This window comes from Hordeum vulgare, chromosome 2H, assembly GCF_904849725.1.
Source record: "Hordeum vulgare subsp. vulgare chromosome 2H, MorexV3_pseudomolecules_assembly, whole genome shotgun sequence".
Classification (NCBI taxonomy): domain Eukaryota; kingdom Viridiplantae; phylum Streptophyta; class Magnoliopsida; order Poales; family Poaceae; genus Hordeum; species Hordeum vulgare.
Genome location: NC_058519.1, coordinates 617,215,397 through 617,238,996, shown reverse-complemented (window position 1 = coordinate 617,238,996; position 23,600 = coordinate 617,215,397). Strand labels below are relative to the sequence as shown.

Genomic DNA, 23,600 nt, shown 5'->3' with positions numbered 1-23,600 from the left:
CGATGGGTGGACGTACTGTATGATTAAAATCAAATCGACGGCGATCAATGTGATAAATACGCACAAGTTATCCACCAGTTGAAAGGTAGTGTTTTCCAATTTGGAACTACTGTGCGGACGATAGTTGGTGGTCCAGACTTTCGACGATGGAGGACTGATTGGTGCTATTTGGTTTTCCTTTACGCATGAACAATTTGATGTGCTGGATCACACGAAAAATTCATGTCAGCTTTTTATTTGAATGGAACCAAGGCTCTCCTCTTTCTAGATCATCCTAGTAGACTAGGAGATGTAAATTCTATCTAAATCCATCTAATATACTTACTCCATTGCTTGATTTCATTCAAGAGATCCCGAGGAAAAGAATTGGGTTCCACCGAGCTAAAATAATATGTGGATGTTATCGAGTAAACCAAACTATCGTTTTTTAGCTAATTGGCTTTCTTATCCATTATTTGAACAAAACAAGATTTAGTTACGATTGGAAATCAACATTTTTGTATCTTCATCTATATGTCATTTACTCATATTTTTGGAATGTTTAATCCAATGCAAAATTATACTTCACGACTCTATACTCATAATCCATTTTTTTTTCGATGCAATTTAATTTAGTCTTTGGATATAAATCCCCAGAATGTATATTCTTTATCAATATGATATTGAGATGAAAGGATTGAATCCTTTACAAGAACTAAAGTTTTCATCGTAATATAAAAAAAACGCAACGATGCCTTAAGTATTTCATTTCCTCGTCTCAAACCCAGGCTAACCGAGCATGGCTTGGAGATAGTGGAGCCTATCGAAGCACTCTTGAGAGTAAGATCATTGGCGCCTCTTCATTCTCTACAGGGGGTCTCTGCCCACAATGCTGAGTGTCCATTCCTGAATGGCCATGTTCCTGAGCCTTTTTGTCAATTACCTTTATGCTTGCTTCGATTGTGCATCTAACTTACGTTAGGGAAGACGGTTGCTCTAAAACCTATTGATGTCACTCTTCATACAAGGCATCTATGAATTTGCAGGGGTAATTTATCAAGTGCGTAGAAAAGCGGAGCATTTTGTTGAATAGTCTAAGTTAAGTTACTAATTTAACCACCTAATTCAGTGACTTAGCAATAGCTGACATGTGGGCAAGTTACTTACGTCGGGGGATTGGAGTATTTTTCGGTCCGAGCAAAGCAAACAAGGAGGCATTTTACCAATTAGCCCTATGCATAAGGTATCACAAATTAATCACTCCTCCCTTTCCCTCCCCTCCTTCCAACTTTAGAACATGTTACTTAGTCCCGTTAGAAACTCCCCTATGACTTCAAATGACAAGCTCCAAGTGCGAAGTTGACTTGAACTTCCTAGCTTAGAGGAGCTAAAATTTTACATCCCATGACCTCCTTGATAAAAAAAATTGGGATGGGTAAATTCGAGATCTGGGATTTGGGTAACGTGAAGTTGGAAGAAATAATTGTCGAATTGACATCGCCAACTGAAATTGTTTCTTTTCCCCCGACCTCCTCCTCATATCCATTCAAATTCCTCGTCCTCACTAGTGGCATGCTCCTTCTCACTTCCCCTCTCCTCGCCATTGCCAACTGTCTGCCAATTCATCCTCATCTACCATCGAACCCCTCTTCCTATTTGCAAATCGCGGTCAGGACGAAGCTACACCGTCTCGACTTGTGGAATCACTAGAAGGGACGTCTAGAAGGAGGGGGGGGGGGGGGGGTGAATAGACTACTTGACAAATTAAAACCCAACATTTTCCCAGTTTTAATGGTTGCATATTCTAGCATTTCTAATAAGTCCAGCACACCTTACACATGCAAATCAATGAGTATATCAGCGAAAGGTAAGGACATGCACATGAAAGTAAGGAGTAGAGGTAGGAAGATCAAACGCAAAGATGACACAGAGATTTTTGGCGTGGTTTCGATAGGTGGTGCTATCATACGTCCATGTTGATGGAGACTTCAACCCATGAAGGATAAGAGTTGCACGAGTCCACGAAGGGCTCCACCCACAAGGGGTCCATGAAGAAGCAACCTTGTCTATTCCAACATGGCTTACGTCCACGAAGGACTAGCCTCATTCGGGGTAGATCTTCACAAATTAGGCGATCTCCTTGCCCTTACAAACTTCTTGGTTTAACTCCACACGAGAGGCTCCCAAACGACACCTAACCAATATAGGAGATACCACTCTCCAAAAGGTAATAGATGTGGTAAGTATACTGGACTCCTTTCTCTTGTGCTTCAAAAGATAGTGTCCTCAACACCCAATCACCCTCTCACAAATTTGACTTTGGTAGAAGAGATTGATTGTGTGGAAAGAAACTTGGGGAGGCTAGAAATCAAGATCCATATGGTTGGAGTGGAATATCTTGATTTCAACACATGAGTAGGTGGTTCTCTCTCAGAAAATAGATGGGGCAAGTGTTGGTTTGTTCTGAGTCCTTCCTCTTTAATGAGAGGCAGGTGGAGGGGTATATATAGGCATCTTCGAAAATCCAACCTTTACAACATTATTGCCCAACTCTGTGAAACCGAAGCAAAACTCGGTTGCACCGACTAGTGCAAAATGTGGCAGCTTTTGGCGTTTCGATGAAACCGATATATAAATCTCGGTGGGCCTGATTTGTCTGACCTAGGCAGTTGTCCAAACTGGGTGCCACCAATTTGTAAAAATTTCATCACATTGTAACGAGGGAGTCATTCACTGTTTTTCGGTTGCACCGAAACCTAGACTTGGTGGTACCGAAGTTGTTGGGTTGGCTATGGATTTTGTCTAGGGTAAAACTCGATAGGGCTGGATTTGAAATATTGGTGGCACCGAATTTGAGTGTCATGCTTTGGACAAAATATTTGTGGGAGAATTTCATGAGAGTTTTTGGTGGCTAACTCTAAGCACTTGAGCAATCAAATCATCATAGATACCTCATCCCCTTGTAACAAGCGGTAGTACCGGCGGTACTACCGCCCAACACTACCGCAAAGTCCGACCAAGAAAGGTCGAACTTATGGGCAGCGGTACATGCCAGCGGTACCGACATGACCACTACCGCCCTGGAGCGGTACTACCGGTAGTACCGCTCTAGGGAGCGGTACTACCGCTTGGGACTTTTAGGATAGAGATATTGACAGAGAAGAAAACTTCATTGAAGAGGAAAAGAGGGTGAGAGGAAAGTGTACGTGATGATTCCAACCAGACTTTTCAGAAGCGGATCCCCTCGTAATATTACGACTTTTCCTACGACTCAAGTCCACCGACAACGAAACGTAAGAGAGAAAATCATCTTCATATCAATACAGTGAGGAGCATGAATCGTCTTTGCGCAGACAGAGGAAGTATCTGAAAGGCTTATTGCACACGATTAGTCCATAAATGTATTGTCATCAATCACCAAAACTAATGGGGAAGAAATATGCCCTTACACACGCGCTCCCCTAGCATAGCTGTGGTGGCGGTGGCGGGATCGGACAGAAAAAGCACCCCTATGCCTCAAAGGAACCCTGGTGTCCCGGTATGTTGGTAACTGAACATGATCCACACACAGGGAGTGTGGGGTGGGGGTGTGGGATTTTCTTCTTCCCCCAAGCGAGCAGATGGGGCATTGCCGCAGCTGCATCTCCATCATTGGAGTCAATCTGTTCAAATCACCCCATGAGAAAACAAAATCGGTAGTGAATTGTTGGTGAGGATCTTATTGCACAATCAGAATGTGCTCATAGTTAACACTTGCCATTCGTGTTTTTAGATGAGTGGATCATGTTTTGGATCTTAGAAAAATAGTGTGATAGTAGACATCTATTGACAATGCTCGTGGTGCTTTTGCTTCATGCGAAGAACCCTTTTTTCTCATCTGCATCGGAGGAGGAAAAAGCATGAAACCACCATAATTACGACAACCACCGCCACTTTTTAAAGAATTATTACAGGAATGCACCGAACACAACTTTAACCTTTTGCAGAACTACGTTTGATGCATTGTATTAACTTTTTGAAAAGTGATGGCAAATGGTATTTGTTGTGCAGCTCTGGTGTCTTATGCTTTTTACTCGGAGTTAACGAGATTTGCGGTGGAGGCCCACGTCTGAACAACCACATAATGAGGTTGTGGATTGTACGATGATCAATACATGTCAATCGAGAATGGTTAGATGTAAGTCGCGTGAAAAACAAATATGGATCAGTCGATTTCGTTTGAACCATTGGATGGAAAACAGACGGCGCAAATTGCTTCCTGAATCTCGAGACCCCTTCTTCCGGGAGAATATCAGGTTCTCCCAGAGCACGTGATGATGAGGTGCTCCCGGTGCACCTCCGTCGTTAGGTCGTGGATCGAATGGACAACATTTGGTCAACTCAAGTTTTACAAAAAAAAGAAACATTTTCAAAATGGATCCACATTCCGAGAATGCTGTCCATTGGATCATGATCCAACGACCGAGATGTACCGGGAGCACCTCATCATCGTGTGCTCCCGGAGCACCTGATATTCTCCCCCTTCTTTCCCTAACCGCCAAACGTACCACCGGACACCACCACCCATGGCTGGCGAAGCTCCGGCGCAACCTTTCCCTCAACCTCCCACTGCTATGCTCCCCCCCGCCCCCCCTCCCCGTGCGGGTATCCCTTGATGACCCTTTTTTTCCCCGGCAAGCTTGCACCGCCGCTGTTCTTCCGCCCCCATCCCCATCCTAATCCCTCCGGCCTCCTTCCTTGAAAATCGACTGATCACAATAGCTTGTTGTCAACTATGAAATGAAGGAGGTCCCGAGGAGGCCAGACATCCACCGGTGAGCGACAATGATCATGCACGACAAAATTCCACACCAAGATGGGAGCAACGCCATGCGAGACTCGCATCGCATGCACGTAACTACGTATATATACGTAATGCTGCATATCATTCACCGAAAACCCAGGAACATGGCGATTATTAAGGGCGCCACGCAAGGGTCCGCAACATATTATCGACAGCTGCAGCTGCAGGACTGATCATCAATACTATCACCGATCAGTAATATTACAGGGGCTAAGATCAAGCTAAGCCTAAGCTCAAGCGGCGTTGCTGTGCGGGCACGGCGTGGCTTGGCGCGCCTCCGGCGACTGGTTGGAGATGGACATGAGCATCGACCTGTACTTGTCGGCCGCCCCGCTGTCGTCCTGCCCGTGCTCCGTGCGTCCGTTCGGCGACTTGGCGCTCAGGGCCTCTCCCGCCGCCGGGCTGGACTGGGAGATCCCGATGAGCGACTGGCGGGCCGCGGCTTCCTCCTGGGCGCCGGTGGACTTCGTCGGCGTCGCGGGCGAGGCCATATATATATATATATCCAGTCACCGAGAGCTGCAAAGACAAGTAAATCCCGGAGGTTGGTGAGACAAGTAGGTGGTGGAAATTTGGATCGCGGGTCACATGGGCAGTAGCCAAGGGTGGCTTAGATTAGGTGGGTGACGCGTACACGAGTTTTGCATGAGCAGGGCTCTGGGGACGGTACGGGAAGCGTTGTGGATCCATCATATATAAATTTCGTGCTATCTAGGACCCAATACTCTGATTTATAAGAAAGAAAGAAAGCGATGCATAATTATTGACACTTCTCCGTCGTATAACCAGGGACGGAGACAAGGGGGGACGAGCACGGGCCTGCGGATTCCGTACTGCCCGTACGGATTTCATCCTGAACTGGTAAGAATTGCAAGCTGCTAGTCTCATGAACCGTAAACGGTTAACTGAAAGCAAATTCACGAGACAGCAAAACTTCACCGAAGTGTTGCCCCGATTTTTGACTCTTAATAGAAGTAATAAGTGTTTCATCACGAAAAGACAGCGGCAGGACCATTTTCATTCAGTAACAGCTCCGTGGAATGGACAGACCATGGCATGCGTACCAGGAAAATATTTCATGTCCTGAATACTCATCAACAATCGCTATAACCAACAGCAACTCTAGCAATATGTCAATATCTGCTAAAACAGCAGTACGTACTTAGAGCATACAGCTAGGAGCCTAGCAGGACTCCCTGTTTTTTATCGACAGATTCAACCAAGAACCACACATCTTTCCCTAACCTTTTCCAGGCCATAATCAGCGCGTCTCTAAACCCCATGAACCACGAGATCTTCTCCCATCTCGGGCAAGAACTAGGAGCCACAAGCCCACAAGCATATATATGTGCTACCAGGATCCATAGATCCAGGGGACGAGCTCAAACCCAGAACAGAACCGCGCGAGGCACCCGAACCCCGAGACACGAGCGCGCGCGCGCGCCGGGGAAGGAGGGAGGCGTGCGTGTGTGATTCGGGGCGCTTACCAGGCGGAGCGGAGGCCGGGGACGAGGACGAGGAGCAGAGCAGGAGGAGCTTTTTTTTTCTTCGGCCGAAGGAAGCAGGCGATAGGGAGGGAAGGGAAGGGAGAAGACCGACCAACCGGATGGGCTGACGGGGCGCGGCCGCTGGCCCTTTATAGCCGTGGGCGTTTCTCCCCGCCGGTCGCCCCGTGGACCGGTGCCGCATCCGCCGTCCGTTCTTCGACGGACAGCCGCGGATCGGCTCCGGTCCATGGACCTCGCGTTTGGTTCGCGGGGGAGCGCGTGCGGAGTCGGACGTGAGCTGGAGTCAAATAGGTAGCACGAAGGAAACGCACGCGGTGTCGTCGCTCGTCGCCGGGGAAGGTGCGGGGTGCGGGGCCTACCGGTCGGCGAGGGGAGGTGCTGGAATTCTCGGTGCCGCGGGGCCCGCCCACTCAGCGCGTTTTTTTTTGCCTTGTGGGGCCTACCAGTCTATGGGAGTCGCGACGGATGTGGTGGAGCCCCGGAATCTGATCTCCGACGTGTACCCAGCTCATGCCTGCCGTTGATGCCGAAACCGCTCAACACGCTGCTGGTCTTTAAAACCATCGTGGTTATGTGATGGTACGTCAACAACGTATGCATGCCTCGTCGGCATCCATCATCAGGCCAATACTCTATCCCCTCAAAAAAAAAAAATCAGGCCATACTCTAAAAGCAGAGTTGCATTGTCATGTTATTGTTATCATTCTTTTCTTTGGATGCACGCTGGAGCAACTCCAACGATGCGATCCAAACGGACGCGCAGTCAGTGGCGTAGCTAGGGGTGGACAGACCATCGTGGAATTTCTCCAAAGCATGTATATAGTGTAGTTAAAAATATATTTCTTTGAAAATAAATAAATATATGTAAATATTTATATTATTGGACCACCCCTGCACACAAGTCTGGCTACGCTACTTCGCGCAGTTTGTCCGCTTTTCGTCCATTTGGGTCGGCTGAGCAGACGTTGGTGTCCGATTTTTTTAATGGGTCGGCCAGACCGTTCAACACAGGCTCGGACGAAAACAACGATAAACACAATTAAATATTAAAAGGCCGACTCAAGTCCACATAAAACATAATTAAACATAAAAACGCGGACGCCCTCAGCCGCCCTACGCATCGTCTTCGTCGTCGTCGGGGGAGGTGAGGTCGATGAGCTCCGGGGCCGGCCCAACCCAAGGGAACGCTGCCTCCCACGCCTGAGCAGCGTCCTTGCCCGGCAGCGCAGGCGGACGAGCTCGCTCCTCCTCCTCCCGCTCCCGACGCTCCGCCTCATCCTCCTCCTCCCGCTCCCGACGCTCCGCCTCATCCTCCTCCTCCCGCTCCCGACGCTCCGCCTCATCCTCCTCCTCGCACCTGTGCTCGAGCTTCATCTGCTCCGCCGCCTCGGCCTCCTCCCTCGCCAGTGCCAGCGACTTATGGTGCATGAGGTACTCTTTCTCCTCCTCCTCCGTGCACCCATACCAGACGGGAGGCGCGGACACCCACTCCAGGAATTGGCCGGTCCACTGGTAGGTGTGTGGCTGGCGCGCCTCGGCCTCAGCGACCGGCGGAGATGGAGGAGGGGGCACGACGCAGTCGCCTGCCGCAGACAGCGCGAGGGCCTTTTCGAGACCTATCCAGCGCGCATCCTCCTCGCGTCTGCTCTCCTCGATGGCGTAGGCCGTTGTCTCCTCGAGGGCGGCCTGGTAGGCGGCCTCCTCCTCCTGCTCCTCTGACTTCACTTGAGGGGGCGGTGGAGGGATGGCCGTATCGAACTAGGCGCCGTGGATGCGCTCCCGCCCGTGCTCGACGGCGAACCAAATCTCCCATTCAGGGGAGTCGGCCGTGTACGTCGGATCACGCTGCTGCTCCGGAGTGAGGAGCGCACGCCGCCGGCGGACCTCCTCCACGTGTGCGCGCGCAGACCGCGACACTGCTGGGATAGGGACACGGTCGGGTTCCAAATGCCAACCATGGGGGAGGTTGACATCTGGGTAGGGCAGAGCTTGCCTGTACTGCCAGTGCCACCGAGCTTGGTGGACTGGAATGTACAGGCGCTCCCGTGGCGGCGCGCAGCGGCGAGGAGGCGCCGACAACTTGGACGAGCTCGCGCCGGGGGTGAGCTTGCCCTTGCCCTTGCCGAAGAAGCCCATGGCTAGGGTTTCGTGGTCGCCGCCGGGGGAGCAAGCGTGGTCATATGTGGATGGGAGGGGGAAGTGGATGAGGCCGGCCTCGACGCACGCTTTGGAATAAAAAGGACGATCCACGACCACCTTCCACCCACTGCCACGCGGGACCCGTAGGTAGGTGGTCACATTTAATACGACCGAGGGGTCGTTGGCCGACCAACAAGTGGGGCCGAGGTGGACACGATGGGGACGCGCGGCGCGTCCGCTCGGCGTCCGTGGCGACGCAAATCCGGCCTAAATTTGAGCCTGAAATGGATCGGCGCGGACGCGAAACGGACGCGATTTGGGACTGGGTCGGCGCGTTGGGCGCCTATTTTCGTCCGGGGCGACCCGAACAGACGCGGACAGACGAAATGGGTCGCCGCGTTGGAGTTGCTCTTAGAAAAGAAGATAAAAATATATTTTTCGTCTCTTAGTTTTTGAAGGAGTCTAGATTTAGTCATTCAACTCCGAAGCCGAATAAGTTGCAACCCCCAACTATCGAAACCGAATAAGGTTCGTCCCGGTCTCGGTTTTGGCCGGTTTGATGTTGGCTCACCTCGCAATTGACTCAAATTCGTGTATATTTTTCAAGTCCATATTTTTTATTCTGAAATTTAGATACTCTTTTAATAAAAATCATACTCGTGTACTTTTTTAAAAGTTCGCGTAATTCTTTAAAATTTAGCATAATTTTTTAAAATTCACATACTATTTCGAGCCATGTTTTTTCTATTTGCGTACTTTTTTCAAATCCACATATTTTTTTCAACTTCATGTAATCTTATCAAATCAGTGTACTTTTTTAAATCCGTTAAATGTTTTTGAAATTCACTTGTTTCAAGTCCACATCCATTTTACGAGTTCACTTTTTTCAAATTTGTGTACATTTTCCGATCCATGTGTTTTTTAAATTCACGTGCTTGTTTGAAATCCATGTACTTTTTTCTAGTTAATGTATTTTTTTGAACCACGCAAGAAATGTATTTTTTTTGAAATTTGTGTAATTTTTTGAAATCCATGTTCTTGTTTCAAGTTCACATATTTTTTACAAATTCACGTGCTTTTTACAAGTTCGTGTAATTTTTACAAATTCATGTTTTTTCAAAAAATGCATGTGAAATTTGAAAAATACAATAATTTGAAAAAACTTTGTGTACTTCGCAAAAGTACATAGATTTCAAAATGTACACAAATTTGAAAAAGTATGCCAATTTGAAAAGAGTTTACAAATTTGAAATAAGTGCCTGAATTGGAAAGCATCACACGAACTTGGAAAACGTACACATATTTGAAAAAAAGTACCCAAATTTGAGTGGGCACGGTTAAAATCAGGGTGAGACAGCAGCGAGACCCGATCAAAACTGTGACCAGGGACGAATGTTGTATGTTTCAGTCTTTGGAGTGCAAAGTTCTTCGATTCCGAAGTCTGGGGACCACATCTAGACTTCGCCGAGAGTTAGGAGATGAAATGTATACTTTTCTCACACTAGAATGTTGGTTCGTGCTTGTGAACGGACCGATTCGTTGTTTCAAATTCCATGATATTCGAATTCTATGTTGCGGACGATAAGGTGACGAATTCTGCCAGGCAAAACTAAGTAATCATAAGCATGTAAGTAGTTTTGATAGTTGGGGTGTTAAATAATTGTACCATCAAACCCGATAAAATTGCACCACTAATGCACATGAATTGTTAGCTGTATGGGAAACAAAACAACAAAAAAGAAACAAAAAGTGAGATTTATTTATTTTTAGTTTTGGAAACACTTCCAATTGTGTAATAGTAATTTTTCTACTTCGTGTATATAAATTCCCGGTATTGATAGCACGAAGAAAGATGGTTGAAGGGATACTCGAGAACCAAGTAGTAGGGGGAGTGTGACAACTGGGATAATAAAGCTAAAAAAAGGATGTCAGCTAGCGTGCTTTGTCGATTTATAACAACTTGTACATGTCCGTCCAGAAAAATTGAAAATCCGATGTCGATTGGTGCTTTGAACTAGCGTGCTTCTTTGGCGTCGGAGAGTCCAAATCAAATAAAGAAACGTATACCTCTCCTTTAGGAAAATGTCGCTCTCATATTTTCGATGTGACAATGCTCTCTTAGGATTTTATACACATCCATCAAACTTGGTTTTGGTTTCATGTTGCAAATAAATAACACATTTTAAATATCAAATAATACCAGGGCTTGAACCCAAAAAATTAAAGTTCCGAGCTTGACAATTACGATAACTCAATTCAATATATTTTATCTTCAAATATAAAAATTTCACTCCCAACTCATAGTTTTTAGGAAAGGTTAAGCTTTCTACACGTACAAATAAACTTTTAACTCGACCCACCTCTAATTTTTAAACAAGCAAGAATATTAGATTTTGTATAACTTGTGCTTAGACATAACAAATATAACAATAAAAGACCACATGATAGAAGAAGAGACAATGACCCAAGTAATTAGTGTGCAATTGGTCTATCATCCTAAACATAACAAAAAGAAGAACAAACAGGAGAGAGGAATAAATCTCTGAATCTGAAGAGAACTTAACTCCCGTTAAGATAAAGAAGAAGAAGAGGCCACACAAGAGGAGAGTTGGTGGGCAATCCGCGTGCATATTGCACTCATGCCACTGCGTGCCTAGCAACTAACCTATCATAACCGAAGGCTACACTTGGGGGGTGTTGTCCTGGATCTTGATTGCCTGTTCTGAAGCTTCATTTGGACGGATTGTCCTCACGTCGAAGCAAAGTCAAGGGGTGTAATAACATCTTTAGCCCATCCTTCAAAATTGTTTCAGAAAAAAAATGTTTTTAAGAGTTAAATCGGGCCTTGTCAAGCCCTTATTCGATCTAATAACCCCTAAATTTTTTTACTCCTTGCGTCGGCCACCGCTTATATTACTCGCTCACGGCTCTATCTCAGGCTAAATTTTCCCCTCCGTTCTAATCCTCACTTGCATGCGTCGTTTAGTTACTCTGTTTCTTGGGTTTAGCCCATTATCTTGTGCTCCTTAGCGGCATGCGTCAACACTGGATAGTTTCTTCTCGCTCGCAATGTAGTGGGATTGGATTGGCCTTTAGGAACCGCGCTGCCCAACGCTCATAAGCTCTGTATAGCAGGCACCCCTATATGGGAGCTTCTACCTGCTGCTCATTGCGGCACGGAGCTCCAGCGCGGCATAGGGCGGGGGCCTAATGGGCCGGCCCAGTTTTTTTTATGTTATCTTTTTGCTTCACTGTTCTTTTTATTTTTTGGTTTCGTTTTTTTCTTTTTCCTTTGTTTTTTTATTTAAAGCACAAACATTTTTCGTATATAAAGAAAACAATTTTCAAAAAAGTTAATAAATTTGGAACCATGCACATTTTTTGAATCTTGAGAACAAAATTTTGGAAAGGAGATTTTTTTAAAAAAAACCCAAACAAAATTGAAAGCGCAAACACATTTTTTAAGCACAAACATTTTTTGAATTATGAGAACAAATTTTTTTAAACAGGAACATTTTTATAAAATATGTGCAAAATCATTTCTCAAATTCTCAAACATTTTATAAAATTCCAGAGAAGTTTCAAATTCTGAAGCATTTTTTCAAATTCCGGAACATATGTTTAAATTCCGGATTTGTTTTTGAATTCCATAACATGTTTTCAACTATGGAGCATTTTTTCAAATTCCGGAACATTTTTGAAATTCCGAAACATTTTTCATATTCCGGAAATTCTTTTAAAATTCCGGAACATTTTTCAAATTATGGGACACTGTTTCAAATTCCAGAACATTTTTTCAAATTTCGAAACATTTTTTCAAATTTCAGAATATTTTTACAAATTACGGAACATTTTTCCAAATTCTAAAACATTTTTTAAAATACCAGCACATTTTTCAAATTCCAGAATATTTTTTCAAATTCCCGAACATTTTTTCAAATTTCGGAATTTTTTTCCAAATTCCGGAACATTTTTTGAAATACCAGAACTTTTTTCAAATTACAGAAACTTCGCAAACTCCGAAACATTTTTTAAAATTCCAAAACATTTTTTTTACATTTTGGAACATTTTTTCAAATTTCGAACATATTCCAAAATACGGAACATTTTTTGAAATTCAAAAACATTTATTCCATTGCCGAAACATTTTTTAAAAATGCAATTATTTTTTAAAAGAAAAAACAAAAAATAATAAAGAAAACTGAAACAAAGAAAAAACGGTTTAGGGAATCTTATATAAATTTCGAAAACAGGAAAAAAAACAGGCTGGAAAGAAGGTTTCCAAAACCGAAAACACTGAGACAGTTAAACGGGCCGGTCCAATTCGGACGACTGCTCGATCTTCCGATGCGAACCTGCCACAAATAGGGATTTCCCCCCTATATCTCGCCTTTAGTAAAAAGGTTGGAGCCCTCGTTGAAGGGAAGACCGGGATGGATAGGCCCTGGGGCCTGAAGGTCACAATCTCCATTTCTTTATGTTTTATGTTTTTGTTTTTTGCTTCATTTGTTATTTTTGTTTATACTTCAAATTTATAATCATTATATTATAAAATAAACTATATAAAAACATTTGAAAAAAGTTGACCAAGAATTTGAAAAATGTTAAATATGTACAATGTTTATCATGTATATAAGAATGTATAAATATTTGTATAAATTTTGGATCATATATTCAAAAATCATTCACAATCCCTAAAAAGCGATCATTTTTTCAAATTTTGTTTGGTATGTTTTTATGTAATTTTTCACGAATTTTCAAAAAAAAAATCCAGAATTTCAAAAATATTACTGCTTTCAATATTTTTGTGCAAATTAAAAAATAATAATTGAAAATTGTTCGCAAATAGGAAGAAATGTTCAGATTTTCAATTAATGTTAATATTTTGTAAAAATGTTCGAGATTTCAGAATTTTTTGTAAAATGTTTGCAATTTTTTATAAATGTTCATGTTTCGAAAAAATGTAAGCAAAGTTCATATTTGCTATAATGTTCGGTTTCTCAAAAAGTATGGTATTGTTTAAAAATTGTTCACGGTTGCAGGAAAAGATTTGCAATTTTGGAAAATATTATATGTTTTCAAAAATGATTGCGCTTTTTAAAAATGTTCTCAATTTTGTAAAAAATGTTTGTATTTGCGAAAAATGCTCGTGCAATTTAGAAAATCTTCAGAAATTTGACCAAATGTTTATAAATTTAGGAAATTGCATTTTATTTTGAAACATCTTCGTGTTTTTATAAAACGATTGCAATTATTTGATTATTTTTTTATAAATTTGAAAAATTGTACGTAAAATTAAAAAAATATATGTTTTCTTGTTTGAAAGTGGTTCACATTTTATGTTTTAGAAAAATATTAATATTTGAAAATCATTTCGTATTTTAGAAATGTTCAGGTTTTTCAACAAACATTACAAACCACTTATATTACTTGCGTTTTTGATACAATGTTCTTAAAGAAAGCTCTGCTACAGTATCCACGATCAGTCTGCTTCAGTGCCCGGGCTGGCCTGATACTGTAGCCAGAAATTGCCCTCGCGCTATATAGCTCTTCGTCGTTCGGTCCATAGCTAATTAATATCTCTGCACTATTTATTATTTACAGATTAATTAACAAACTTGCATAACTCATGTAAATTCAACCGTTGCTTTGGTTGCGAAGTATTATATATGTAATTTGGTCAAATTAATGTGTAAATCATGACTACATAATTTGCATCCTTGTTTGAGTTGTTTAACTTTCTGTTATCATGTAATTTGCATTAATGTAATAATTAACATGTCTACTCAATAACTAATTAATCCTAGCTCATAATTACATGTGTAAATATACCATGTTGGTCAGAATCATGCCTAGATTCCGTTTATGTGACTCTTAGCATGCTTACCTCAACTAAAATTGGGATTAGGCTCAATCGATGCTTAACTTTTCTTTTGTTAAAAACAAAAAGAAGAGATAATTGGCTTATATCCTGCATAGCTTATTGAGCTCCACATATGACATGATATACTGTTTTCAGCCTATATGTGTTGCGATACCTATATCCTGCATAGCCTGTTGAGCTTCACATATGGCCTGATATCCTATTACCTAGCATACCACATTGCTTTGTATGTTGCTCCCAAATGTGCTTGTTGTAGTATGCATGCTTAATCATGCCATGCTTATGGAGGTGAAGTTATGTGATGTGCAATAGAATGTGCTATTAAGTAAGATGGTAATGGTGGGAGGCCAGGCGGAAGCCTTGGTGTTTTGTTCCACTCGAGTCGACTATGAACCGAGTTCTTGGGAACCTGATTCAAGACTGGCCGTGCTAACCGTATGTGGGGATGGTTTATGGGCTCTCTCCTCTCGACCGGTACTCGTAACAAAATAAACATTTTTAGGGGACACAAGTTGGTTTTCCATTTGCCTTACTAACGATGGGCCATTAGGGGGGGTCCCAAGTGGCTCGTAAGCTTGTGGACCAATCGCTAAGTGGTTATCCCTGTACTAGGGTGATAGCCATCCTTACCATATAAACATACGACCGAGATTGAGTCAGAGAGCTTTGACTGGACTCTTGAGTTGGATGTCATCTCTCCTGGTGTTTTTTTTCTAGACTTGGATATAACTACGGGACTGTCTTGTTGTCTGTATCCACCACTTTGGACATAAAATGCACTTGGTTGGGCTATAAATGAGGGACAACGTGTGGGTACATTACTGTAAACCCCGTTGGGATCAATTTGAATAGTCGTGTGAGTATATTACTTGGACGTTGTTTCTTGATCATAGTGCATCGTCAACTTTATAATTAAAACTTGCCAACCGTGTGAGTGCCTTGTGGGTTTGTATTGGAAATATGCCCTAGAGGCAATGATAAAATAGTTATTATTATATTTCCTATTTCAAGATAATCGTTTATTATCCATGCTATAATTGTATTGAATGAAAGCATAGATACATGTGTGGATATATATACAAAACAATGTCCCTAGCAAGCCTCTAGTTGGCTAGCCAGTTGATCAAGGATGGTTAAGGTTTTCTGATCATACGCAAGTGTTGTCACTTGATAACTGGATCACATCATTGGAGAATCATGTGATGGACTAGACCCAAACTATGAACGTAGCATGTGATCGTGTCATTTTATTGCTATTGTTTTCTGCGTGTCAAGTATTCATTCCTATGGCCATGAGATCATATAACTCACTGACACCGGAGGAATACCTTGTGTGTATCAAACGTCATAACGTAACTGGGTGACTATAAAGGTGCTCTACAGGTATCTCCAAAGGTGTCCGTTGAGTTAGTATGGATCAAGACTGGGATTTGTCACTCCGTGTGACGGAGAGGTATCTCGGGGCCCACTCGGTAATACAACATCACAAACAAGCCTTGCAAGCAATGTGAATCAAGTGTAAGTCACGAGATCTTGTATTACGGAACGAGTAAAGAGACTTACCGGTAACGAGATTGAAATAGGTATACAGATACCGACGATCGAATCTCGGGCAAGTAACATACCGAAGGACAAAGGGAATGACATACGGGATTATATGAATCCTTGGCACAAAGGTTCAACCGATAAGATCTTCGTAGAATATGTAGGATCCAATATGGACATCCAGGTCCCGCTATTGGATATTGACCGAGGAGTATCTCGGGTCATGTCTACATAGTTCTCGAACCCGCAGGGTCTGCACACTTAAGGTTTGATGATGTTTTAGTATAGTTGAGTTATATGTGTGGTTACCGAAGGTTGTTCGGAGTCCCAAATGAGATCATGGATGTCATGAGGGTTTCCGTAATGGTCCGGAAACGAATATTGATATATAGGATGGTTTCATTTGGTCACCGGAAAGTTTTGGGCATTACCGGCAGTGTACCGGGAGTGACGAATGGGTTTCGGGTATTCACCGGGAGGGGCACACCCACCCGGGAGTGAGCCCAGTGACCCTAGGGTGGCGCACGGTGAGGCCAGCCTAATAGGGCCATGGCGCCACAAGTGGAAAAAAAACCAAAAGAAAAAGAAAAACAAGGAAAGAGGGAGGTGGGAAGGAAGGAGGGGACTCCTTCCTCAAACCGAATTGGGGTGGGAGTCCACCTCCTCCCACTCGGCCGGCGCCCTTGGGTCTCCCTTGAGCCCCAAGGCTATCCCCTCCCCTCCTCCTATATATATTGGTGTTTTAGGGATTTTTGAGACACAACTTTGCCACGTGCAACTCAAACCTATAGCACGTAGTTCTTCCTCTAGATCGGATTTCTGCGGAGCTCGGGCAGAGCCGTGCAGGAGTAGATCATCACCACCACCGGAGAGCCGTCACGCTGCCGGAGAACTCGTCTACTTCTCCATCTCTCTTGCTGGATCAAGAAGGCCGAGATCGTCATCGAGCTGTACGTGTGCTGAACGCGGAGGTGCCGTCCGTTCGGCGCTACATAGGAACGGATCGTGGGACGGCGGTGATTTGAATCACGAAGCTGTACCACTACATCAACCACGTTTCTTAGCGCTTCCCGCTTAGCGATCTACAAGGGTATGTGGATCTAATCTCTTCTCGTAGATGGACATCACCATGACAGGTCTTCGTGTGCGTAGGAAAATTTTGTTTCCCATGCAACGTTCCCCAACAGTTTGTTCCTTGTGGGAGACGCGAGGTGGACAATAAGGTTGCATTATATTTGTGGAGGTAGCTAGGTGAATAGAGTAGATGATGCATGTTCCATTACTTTTATGTGATCTCTTATCTTATGTCTAATAGACACAAGTTGTAGCGTGTCTTTGTGGAATCCTTAGTGCTTGTGCCACTAAACCACCCTTTCTTCCTTTGAAACATGTTGCATATAATTGTTGGGAAATGTAGTAGAAACAAAAAAATCCGTCCTACGATCACAATTCCAGGAACACTATGAGGAAGCATAATGGGTTTGGATCGGATATTACGAAATCCGAGTTGCAGCAGAAGAAAAGTTGGTGTAGATCGTTGATGAAGTCACTTGAACCGTACACGAACGATCCCTCGAACCGAAGACCGAAAGCAGGACCTCTCTATGGACTGCACGCGTACATGCTTCATGATCCCAACACTTCGTTGTTCAGAGCTAGTCGTTGCAAGAGAAATAGAGAGAGAAGAAGAGTGTTGCAATTATGCCTTAGGGGCAATAATAATATAGTTATTATTATAATTCCTGTATCAAGATAATCGTTTATTATCCATGCTATAATTGTATTGAATGAAGACTTATATACATGTGTGGATACATAGACAAAACACTGTCCCTAGCAAGCCTCTAGTTGGCTAGCCAGTTGATCAAAGATAGTCAGTGTCTTCCGATTATAAACAAGGTGTTGTTGCTTGATAACTGGATCACGTCATTAGGAGAATCACATGATGGACTAGACCCAAACTAATAGACGTAGCATGTTGATCGTGTCATTTTGTTGCTACTGTTTTCTGCGTGTCAAGTATTTGTTCCTATGACCATGAGATCATATAACTCACTGACACCGGAGGAATACTTTGTGTGTATCAAACGTCGCAACGTAACTGGGTGACTATAAAGATGCTCTACAGGTATCTCCGAAGGTGTTCGTTGAGTTAGTATGGATCAAGACTGGGATTTGTCACTCCGTGTGACGGAGAGGTATCTCGGGGCTCACTCGGTAATACAACATCACACACAAGCCTTGCAAGCAAAGTGACTTAGTGTAAGTTGCGGGATCTTGTATTACGGAACGAGTAAAGAGACTTGCCGGTAAACGAGATTGAAATAGGTATACGGATACTGACGATCGAATCTCGGGCAAGTAACATACCGAAGGACAAAGGGAATGACATACGGGATTATATGAATCCTTGGCACTGAGGTTCAAACTATAAGATCTTCGTAGAATATGTAGGATCCAATATGGGCATCTAGGTCCCGCTATTGGATATTGACCGAGGAGTCTCTCGGGTCATGTCTACATAGTTCTCGAACCCGCAGGGTCTGCACACTTAAGGTTCGACGTTGTTTTATGCGTATTTGAGTTATATGGTTGGTTACCGAATGTTGTTCGGAGTACCGGATGAGATCACAGACGTCACGAGGGTTTCCAGAATGGTCCGGAAACGAAGATTGATATATAGGATGACCTCATTTGATTACCGCAAGGTTTTCGGAGTTACCGGGAATGTACTGGGAATGACGAATGGGTTCCGGGAGTTCACCGGGGGGGGGGGGGGGCAACCCACCCCGGGGAAGCCCATAGGCCTTGGGGGTGGCACACCAGCCCTTAGTGGGCTGGTGGGACAGCCCAAGAAGGCCCTATGCGCCATAGGAAGAAAATCAAAGAGAAAAGAAAAAAAAGAGGAGGTGGGAAAAGAGGGAAGGACTCCTCCTTCCAAACCTAGTTGGACTCGGTTTGGAAGGGGAGGGCTGCCCCCCTTGGCTCGGCCGAAACCCTTAGGGGTCCTTGGACCCCAAGGCAAGGCTCCCCCTCTTCCCCCTATATATACGGAGGTTTTAGGGCTGATTTGAGACGACTTTTTCCACGGCAGCCCGACCACATACCTCCACGGTTTTTCCTCTAGATCGCGTTTCTGCGGAGCTCGGGCGGAGCCCTGCTGAGATAAGATCACCACCAACCTCCGGAGCGCCGTCACGCTGCCGGAGAACTCTTCTACGTCTCTGTCTCTCTTGCTGGATCAAGAAGGCCGAGATCATCGTCGAGCTGTACATGTGCTGAACGCGGAGGTGCCGTCCGTTCGGCACTAGATCGTGGGACTGATCGCGGGACGGTTCGCGGGGCGGATCGAGGGACGTGAGGACCTTCCACTACATCAACCGCGTTCACTAACGCTTCTGCTGTACGGTCTACAAGGGTACGTAGATCACACATCCCCTCTCGTAGATGGACATCACCATGATAGTGTTGGAATTATGCCCTAGAGGCAATAATAAATATAGTTATTATTATAATTCCTGTATCAAGATAATCGTTTATTATCCATGCTATAATTGTATTGAATGAAGACTCATTTACATGTGTGGATACATAGACAAAACACTGTCCCTAGCAAGCCTCTAGTTGGCTAGCCAGTTGATCAAAGATAGTCAGTGTCTTCTGATTATAAACAAGGTGTTGTTGCTTGATAACTGGATCACGTCATTAGGAGAATCACGTGATGGACTAGACCCAAACTAATAGACGTAGCATGTTGATCGTGTCATTTTGTTGCTACTGTTTTTCTGCGTGTCAAGTATTTGTTCCTATGACCATGAGATCATATAACTCACTAACACCGGAGGAATACTTTGTGTGTATCAAACGTCGCAACGTAACTGGGTGACTATAAAGATGCTCTACACGTATCTCCGAAGGTGTTCGTTGAGTTAGTATGGATCAAGACTCGGATTTGTCACTCCGTGTGACGGAGAGGTATCTCGGGGCCCACTCGGTAATACAACATCACACACAAGCCTTGCAAGCAATGTAACTTAGTGTAAGTTGTGGGATCTTGTATTACGGAACGAGTAAAGAGACTTGCCGGTAAACGAGATTGAAATAGGTATGCAGATACTGACGATCGAATCTCGGGCAAGTAACATACCGAAGGACAAAGGGAATGACATACGGGATTATATGAATCCTTGGCACTGAGGTTCAAACGATAAGATCTTCGTAGAATATGTAGGATCCAATATGGGCATCCAGGTCCCGCTATTGGATATTGACCGAGGAGTCTCTCGGGTCATGTCTACATAGTTCTCGAACCCGCACGGTCTGCACACTTAAGGTTCGACGTTGTTTTATGCGTATTTTAGTTATATGGTTGGTTACTGAATGTTGTTCGGAGTCCCGGATGAGATCACAGACGTCACGAGGGTTTCCGGAATGGTCCGAAAACGAAGATTGATATATAGGATGACCTCATTTGATTACCGGAAGGTTTTCGGAGTTACCGGGAATGTACCGGGAATGACGAATGGGTTCCGGGAGTTCACCGGGGGGGGGGGGGGCAACCCACCCCGGGGAAGCCCATAGGCCTTGGCATGGCACACCAGCCCTTAGTGGGCTGGTGGGACAGCCCAAGAAGGCCCTATGCGCCATAGGAAGAAAATCAAAGAGAAAAGAAAAAAAAGGAGGAGGTGGGAAAGGAAAGAAGGACTCCACCCACCAAACCAAGTAGGACTCGGTTTGGGGGGGAGACCTTCCCCCCTTGGCTCGGCCGACCCCCTTGGGGCTCCTTGAGCCCCAAGGCAAGGCTCCCCCTCTCCCACCTATATATACAGAGGTTTTAGGGCTGATTTGAGACGACTTTTCCACGGCAGCCCGACCACATACCTCCACGGTTTTTCCTCTAGATCGCGTTTCTGCGGAGCTCGGGCGAAGCCCTGCTGAGACAAGATCATCACCAACCTCCGGAGCGCCATCACACTTCCGGAGAACTCTTCTACCTCTCCGTCTCTCTTTCTGGATCAAGAAGGCCGAGATCATCGTCGAGCTGTACGTGTGCTGAACGCGGAGGTGCCGTTCGTTTGGCACTAGATCGTGGGACTGATCGCGGGAATGTTCGCGGGGCGGATCGAGGGACGTGAGGATGTTCCACTACATCAACCGCGTCCACTAACGCTTCTGCTGTACGGTCTACAAGGGTACGTAGATCACACATCCCCTCTCGTAGATGGACATCACCATGATAGGTCTTCGTGCGCGTAGGAAATTTTTTCTTTCCCATGCGACGTTCCCCAACAGTGGCATCATGAGCTAGGTTCATGCGTAGATGTCTTCTCGAGTAGAACACAAATGTTTTTGTGGGCGGTGATATGCGTTTTTCTGCCCTCCTTAGTCTTTTCTTGATTCCGCGGTATTGTTGGATTGAAGCGGCTTGGACCGACATTACTCGTACGCTTACGAGAGACTGGTTTCATCGCTACGAGTAACCCCGTTGCTCAAAGATGACTGGCAAGTGTCAGTTTCTCCAACTTTAGTTGAATCGGATTTGACCGAGGAGGTCCTTGGATGAGGTTAAATAGCAACTCATATATCTCCTTTGTGGTGTTTGCGTAAGTAAGATGCGATCCTACTAGATACCCATGGTCACCACGTAACACATGCAACAACAAAATTAGAGGACGTCTAACTTGTTTTTGCACGGTATGCTTGTGATGTGATATGGCCAATGATGTGATGTGATATATTGGATGTATGAGATGATCATGTTGTAATAGATAATATCGACTTGCACGTTGATGGTACGGCAACCGGCAGGAGCCATAGGGTTGTCTTTATACTAATGTTTGTGCTTGCACATGCGTTTACTATTTTGCTAGGATGTAGCTTTAGTAGTAATAGCATGAGTAGAACGACAACCCCGATGGCGACACGTTGATGGAGATCATGGTGTGGCGCCGGTGACAAGAAGATCGTGCCGGTGCTTTGGTGATGGAGATCAAGGAGCACGTGATGATGGCCATATCATGTCACTTATGAATTGCATGTGATGTTAATCCTTTTATGCACCTTATTTTGCTTAGAACGACGGTAGCATTATGAGGTGATCTCTCACTAAAATTTCAAGACGAAATTGTGTTCTCCCCGACTGTGCACCGTTGCTACAGTTCGTCGTTTCGAGACACCACGTGATGATCGGGTGTGATAGACTCAACGTTCACATACAACGGGTGCAAAACAGTTGCGCACGCGGAACACTCGGGTTAAGCTTGACGAGCCTAGCATGTGCAGACATGGCCTCGGAACACATGAGACCGAAAGGTTGATCATGAATCATATAGATGATATGATTAGCATAGGGATGCTTACCACTAAAACTATACTCAACTCACGTGATGATCGGACTTGAGCTAGTGTAAGTGGATCATGAACCACTCAAATGACTAGAGAGATGTATTTTTTGAGTGGGAGTTTAGCGAATAATTTGATTAAGTTAAACTCTAATTATCTTGAACATAGTCTAAGTCCACTTTGAATATATTTGTGTTGTAGATCATGGCTCACGCGACAGTCACCCTGAATTTTAATACGTTCCTAGAGAAAGCTAAGTTGAAAGATGATGGAAGCAACTTTGTAGACTGGGCTCATAATCTTTAGCTAATCTTACAAGCTGGGAAGAAGGATTATGTCCTTAATGCTGCGCTAGGAGATGAACCACCCGCTACGGCTGATCAAGATGTTAAGAACGCTTGGTTAGCACGTAAGGAGGACTACTCAGTAGTTCAATGTGCAGTCTTGTATGGCTTAGAACCGGGACTTCAACGTCGCTTTGAGCGTCATGGAGCATTTGAGATGTTCCAGGAGTTGAAGTTTATCTTTCAGAAGAACGCCCCGATCGAGAGGTATGAGACCTCCGATAAATTCTATGCTTGCAAGATGGAGGAGAACTCGTTTGTCAGTGAACATGTGCTCAAAATGTCTGGGTACTCAAACCGTCTAGCTGAGCTGGGGATTGAACTCCCGCAAGAGGCTATCACTGACAGAATCCTTCAATCACTGCCGCCAAGCTATAAAGGCTTTGTGTTGAACTACAACATGCAAGGGATGAACAAGTCTCCTGGCGAGTTGTTTGCGATGCTGAAAGTCGCAGAGTCTGAACTCCGTAAAGAGCATCAAGTGTTGATGGTGAATAAAACCACTAGTTTCAAGAGAAACGGCAAAGGCAAGAAGGGTAATTCAAAGAAGAGCGGCAAGCCTGTTGCCAATCCGACGAAGAAACCCAAAGCTGGACCTAAGCCTGAAACAGAGTGTTACTATCGCAAGGGTATGGGTCACTGGAAGCGCAATTGCCCCAAGTATCTGGCAGATAAGAAGGCGGCCAAAGAAAAATCAGGTATATTTGATATACATGTTATTGATGTGTACTTAACCAGCTCTCGTAGTAGTGCCTGGGTATTCGATACCGGTTCTGTTGCTCATATTTGCAACTCGAAACAGGAACTGCGGAATAGACGAAGGCTGGCGAAAGATGAAGTGACGATGCGCGTAGGAAATGGTTCCAAGGTTGATGCAATCGCCGTCGGCACAGTTTCACTTCAGTTACCATCAGGATTAGTTATGAACTTGAATCATTGTTATTTAGTGCCTGCGTTGAGCATGAACATTATATCTCGATCTTGTTTATTGCGAGACGGTTACTCTTTTAAGTCAG

General features: G+C 44.4%; 1 protein-coding gene across 1 annotated transcript; it reads right to left on the bottom strand.

Moving 5' to 3' along the window:
- Positions 1 to 4,885: 4,885 nt before the first annotated feature.
- Positions 4,886 to 6,441, bottom strand: LOC123427872. The gene is made up of 2 exons (XM_045112008.1): positions 6,310 to 6,441; positions 4,886 to 5,341 (listed from the first exon to the last, which is right to left on the bottom strand). The coding sequence occupies exon 2, from the start codon at positions 5,311 to 5,313 to the stop codon at positions 5,056 to 5,058; it is 258 nt and encodes an 85-aa protein (XP_044967943.1). The 5' UTR covers positions 5,314 to 5,341; positions 6,310 to 6,441; the 3' UTR covers positions 4,886 to 5,055.
- Between the last annotated feature and the right edge of the window lie 17,159 nt (positions 6,442 to 23,600).

Bases quoted from the DNA above. Each gene is read 5' to 3' on its own strand.
- LOC123427872 (XM_045112008.1), bottom strand. From the start codon at position 5,313: ATGGCCTCGCCCGCGACGCCGACGAAGTCCACCGGCGCCCAGGAGGAA.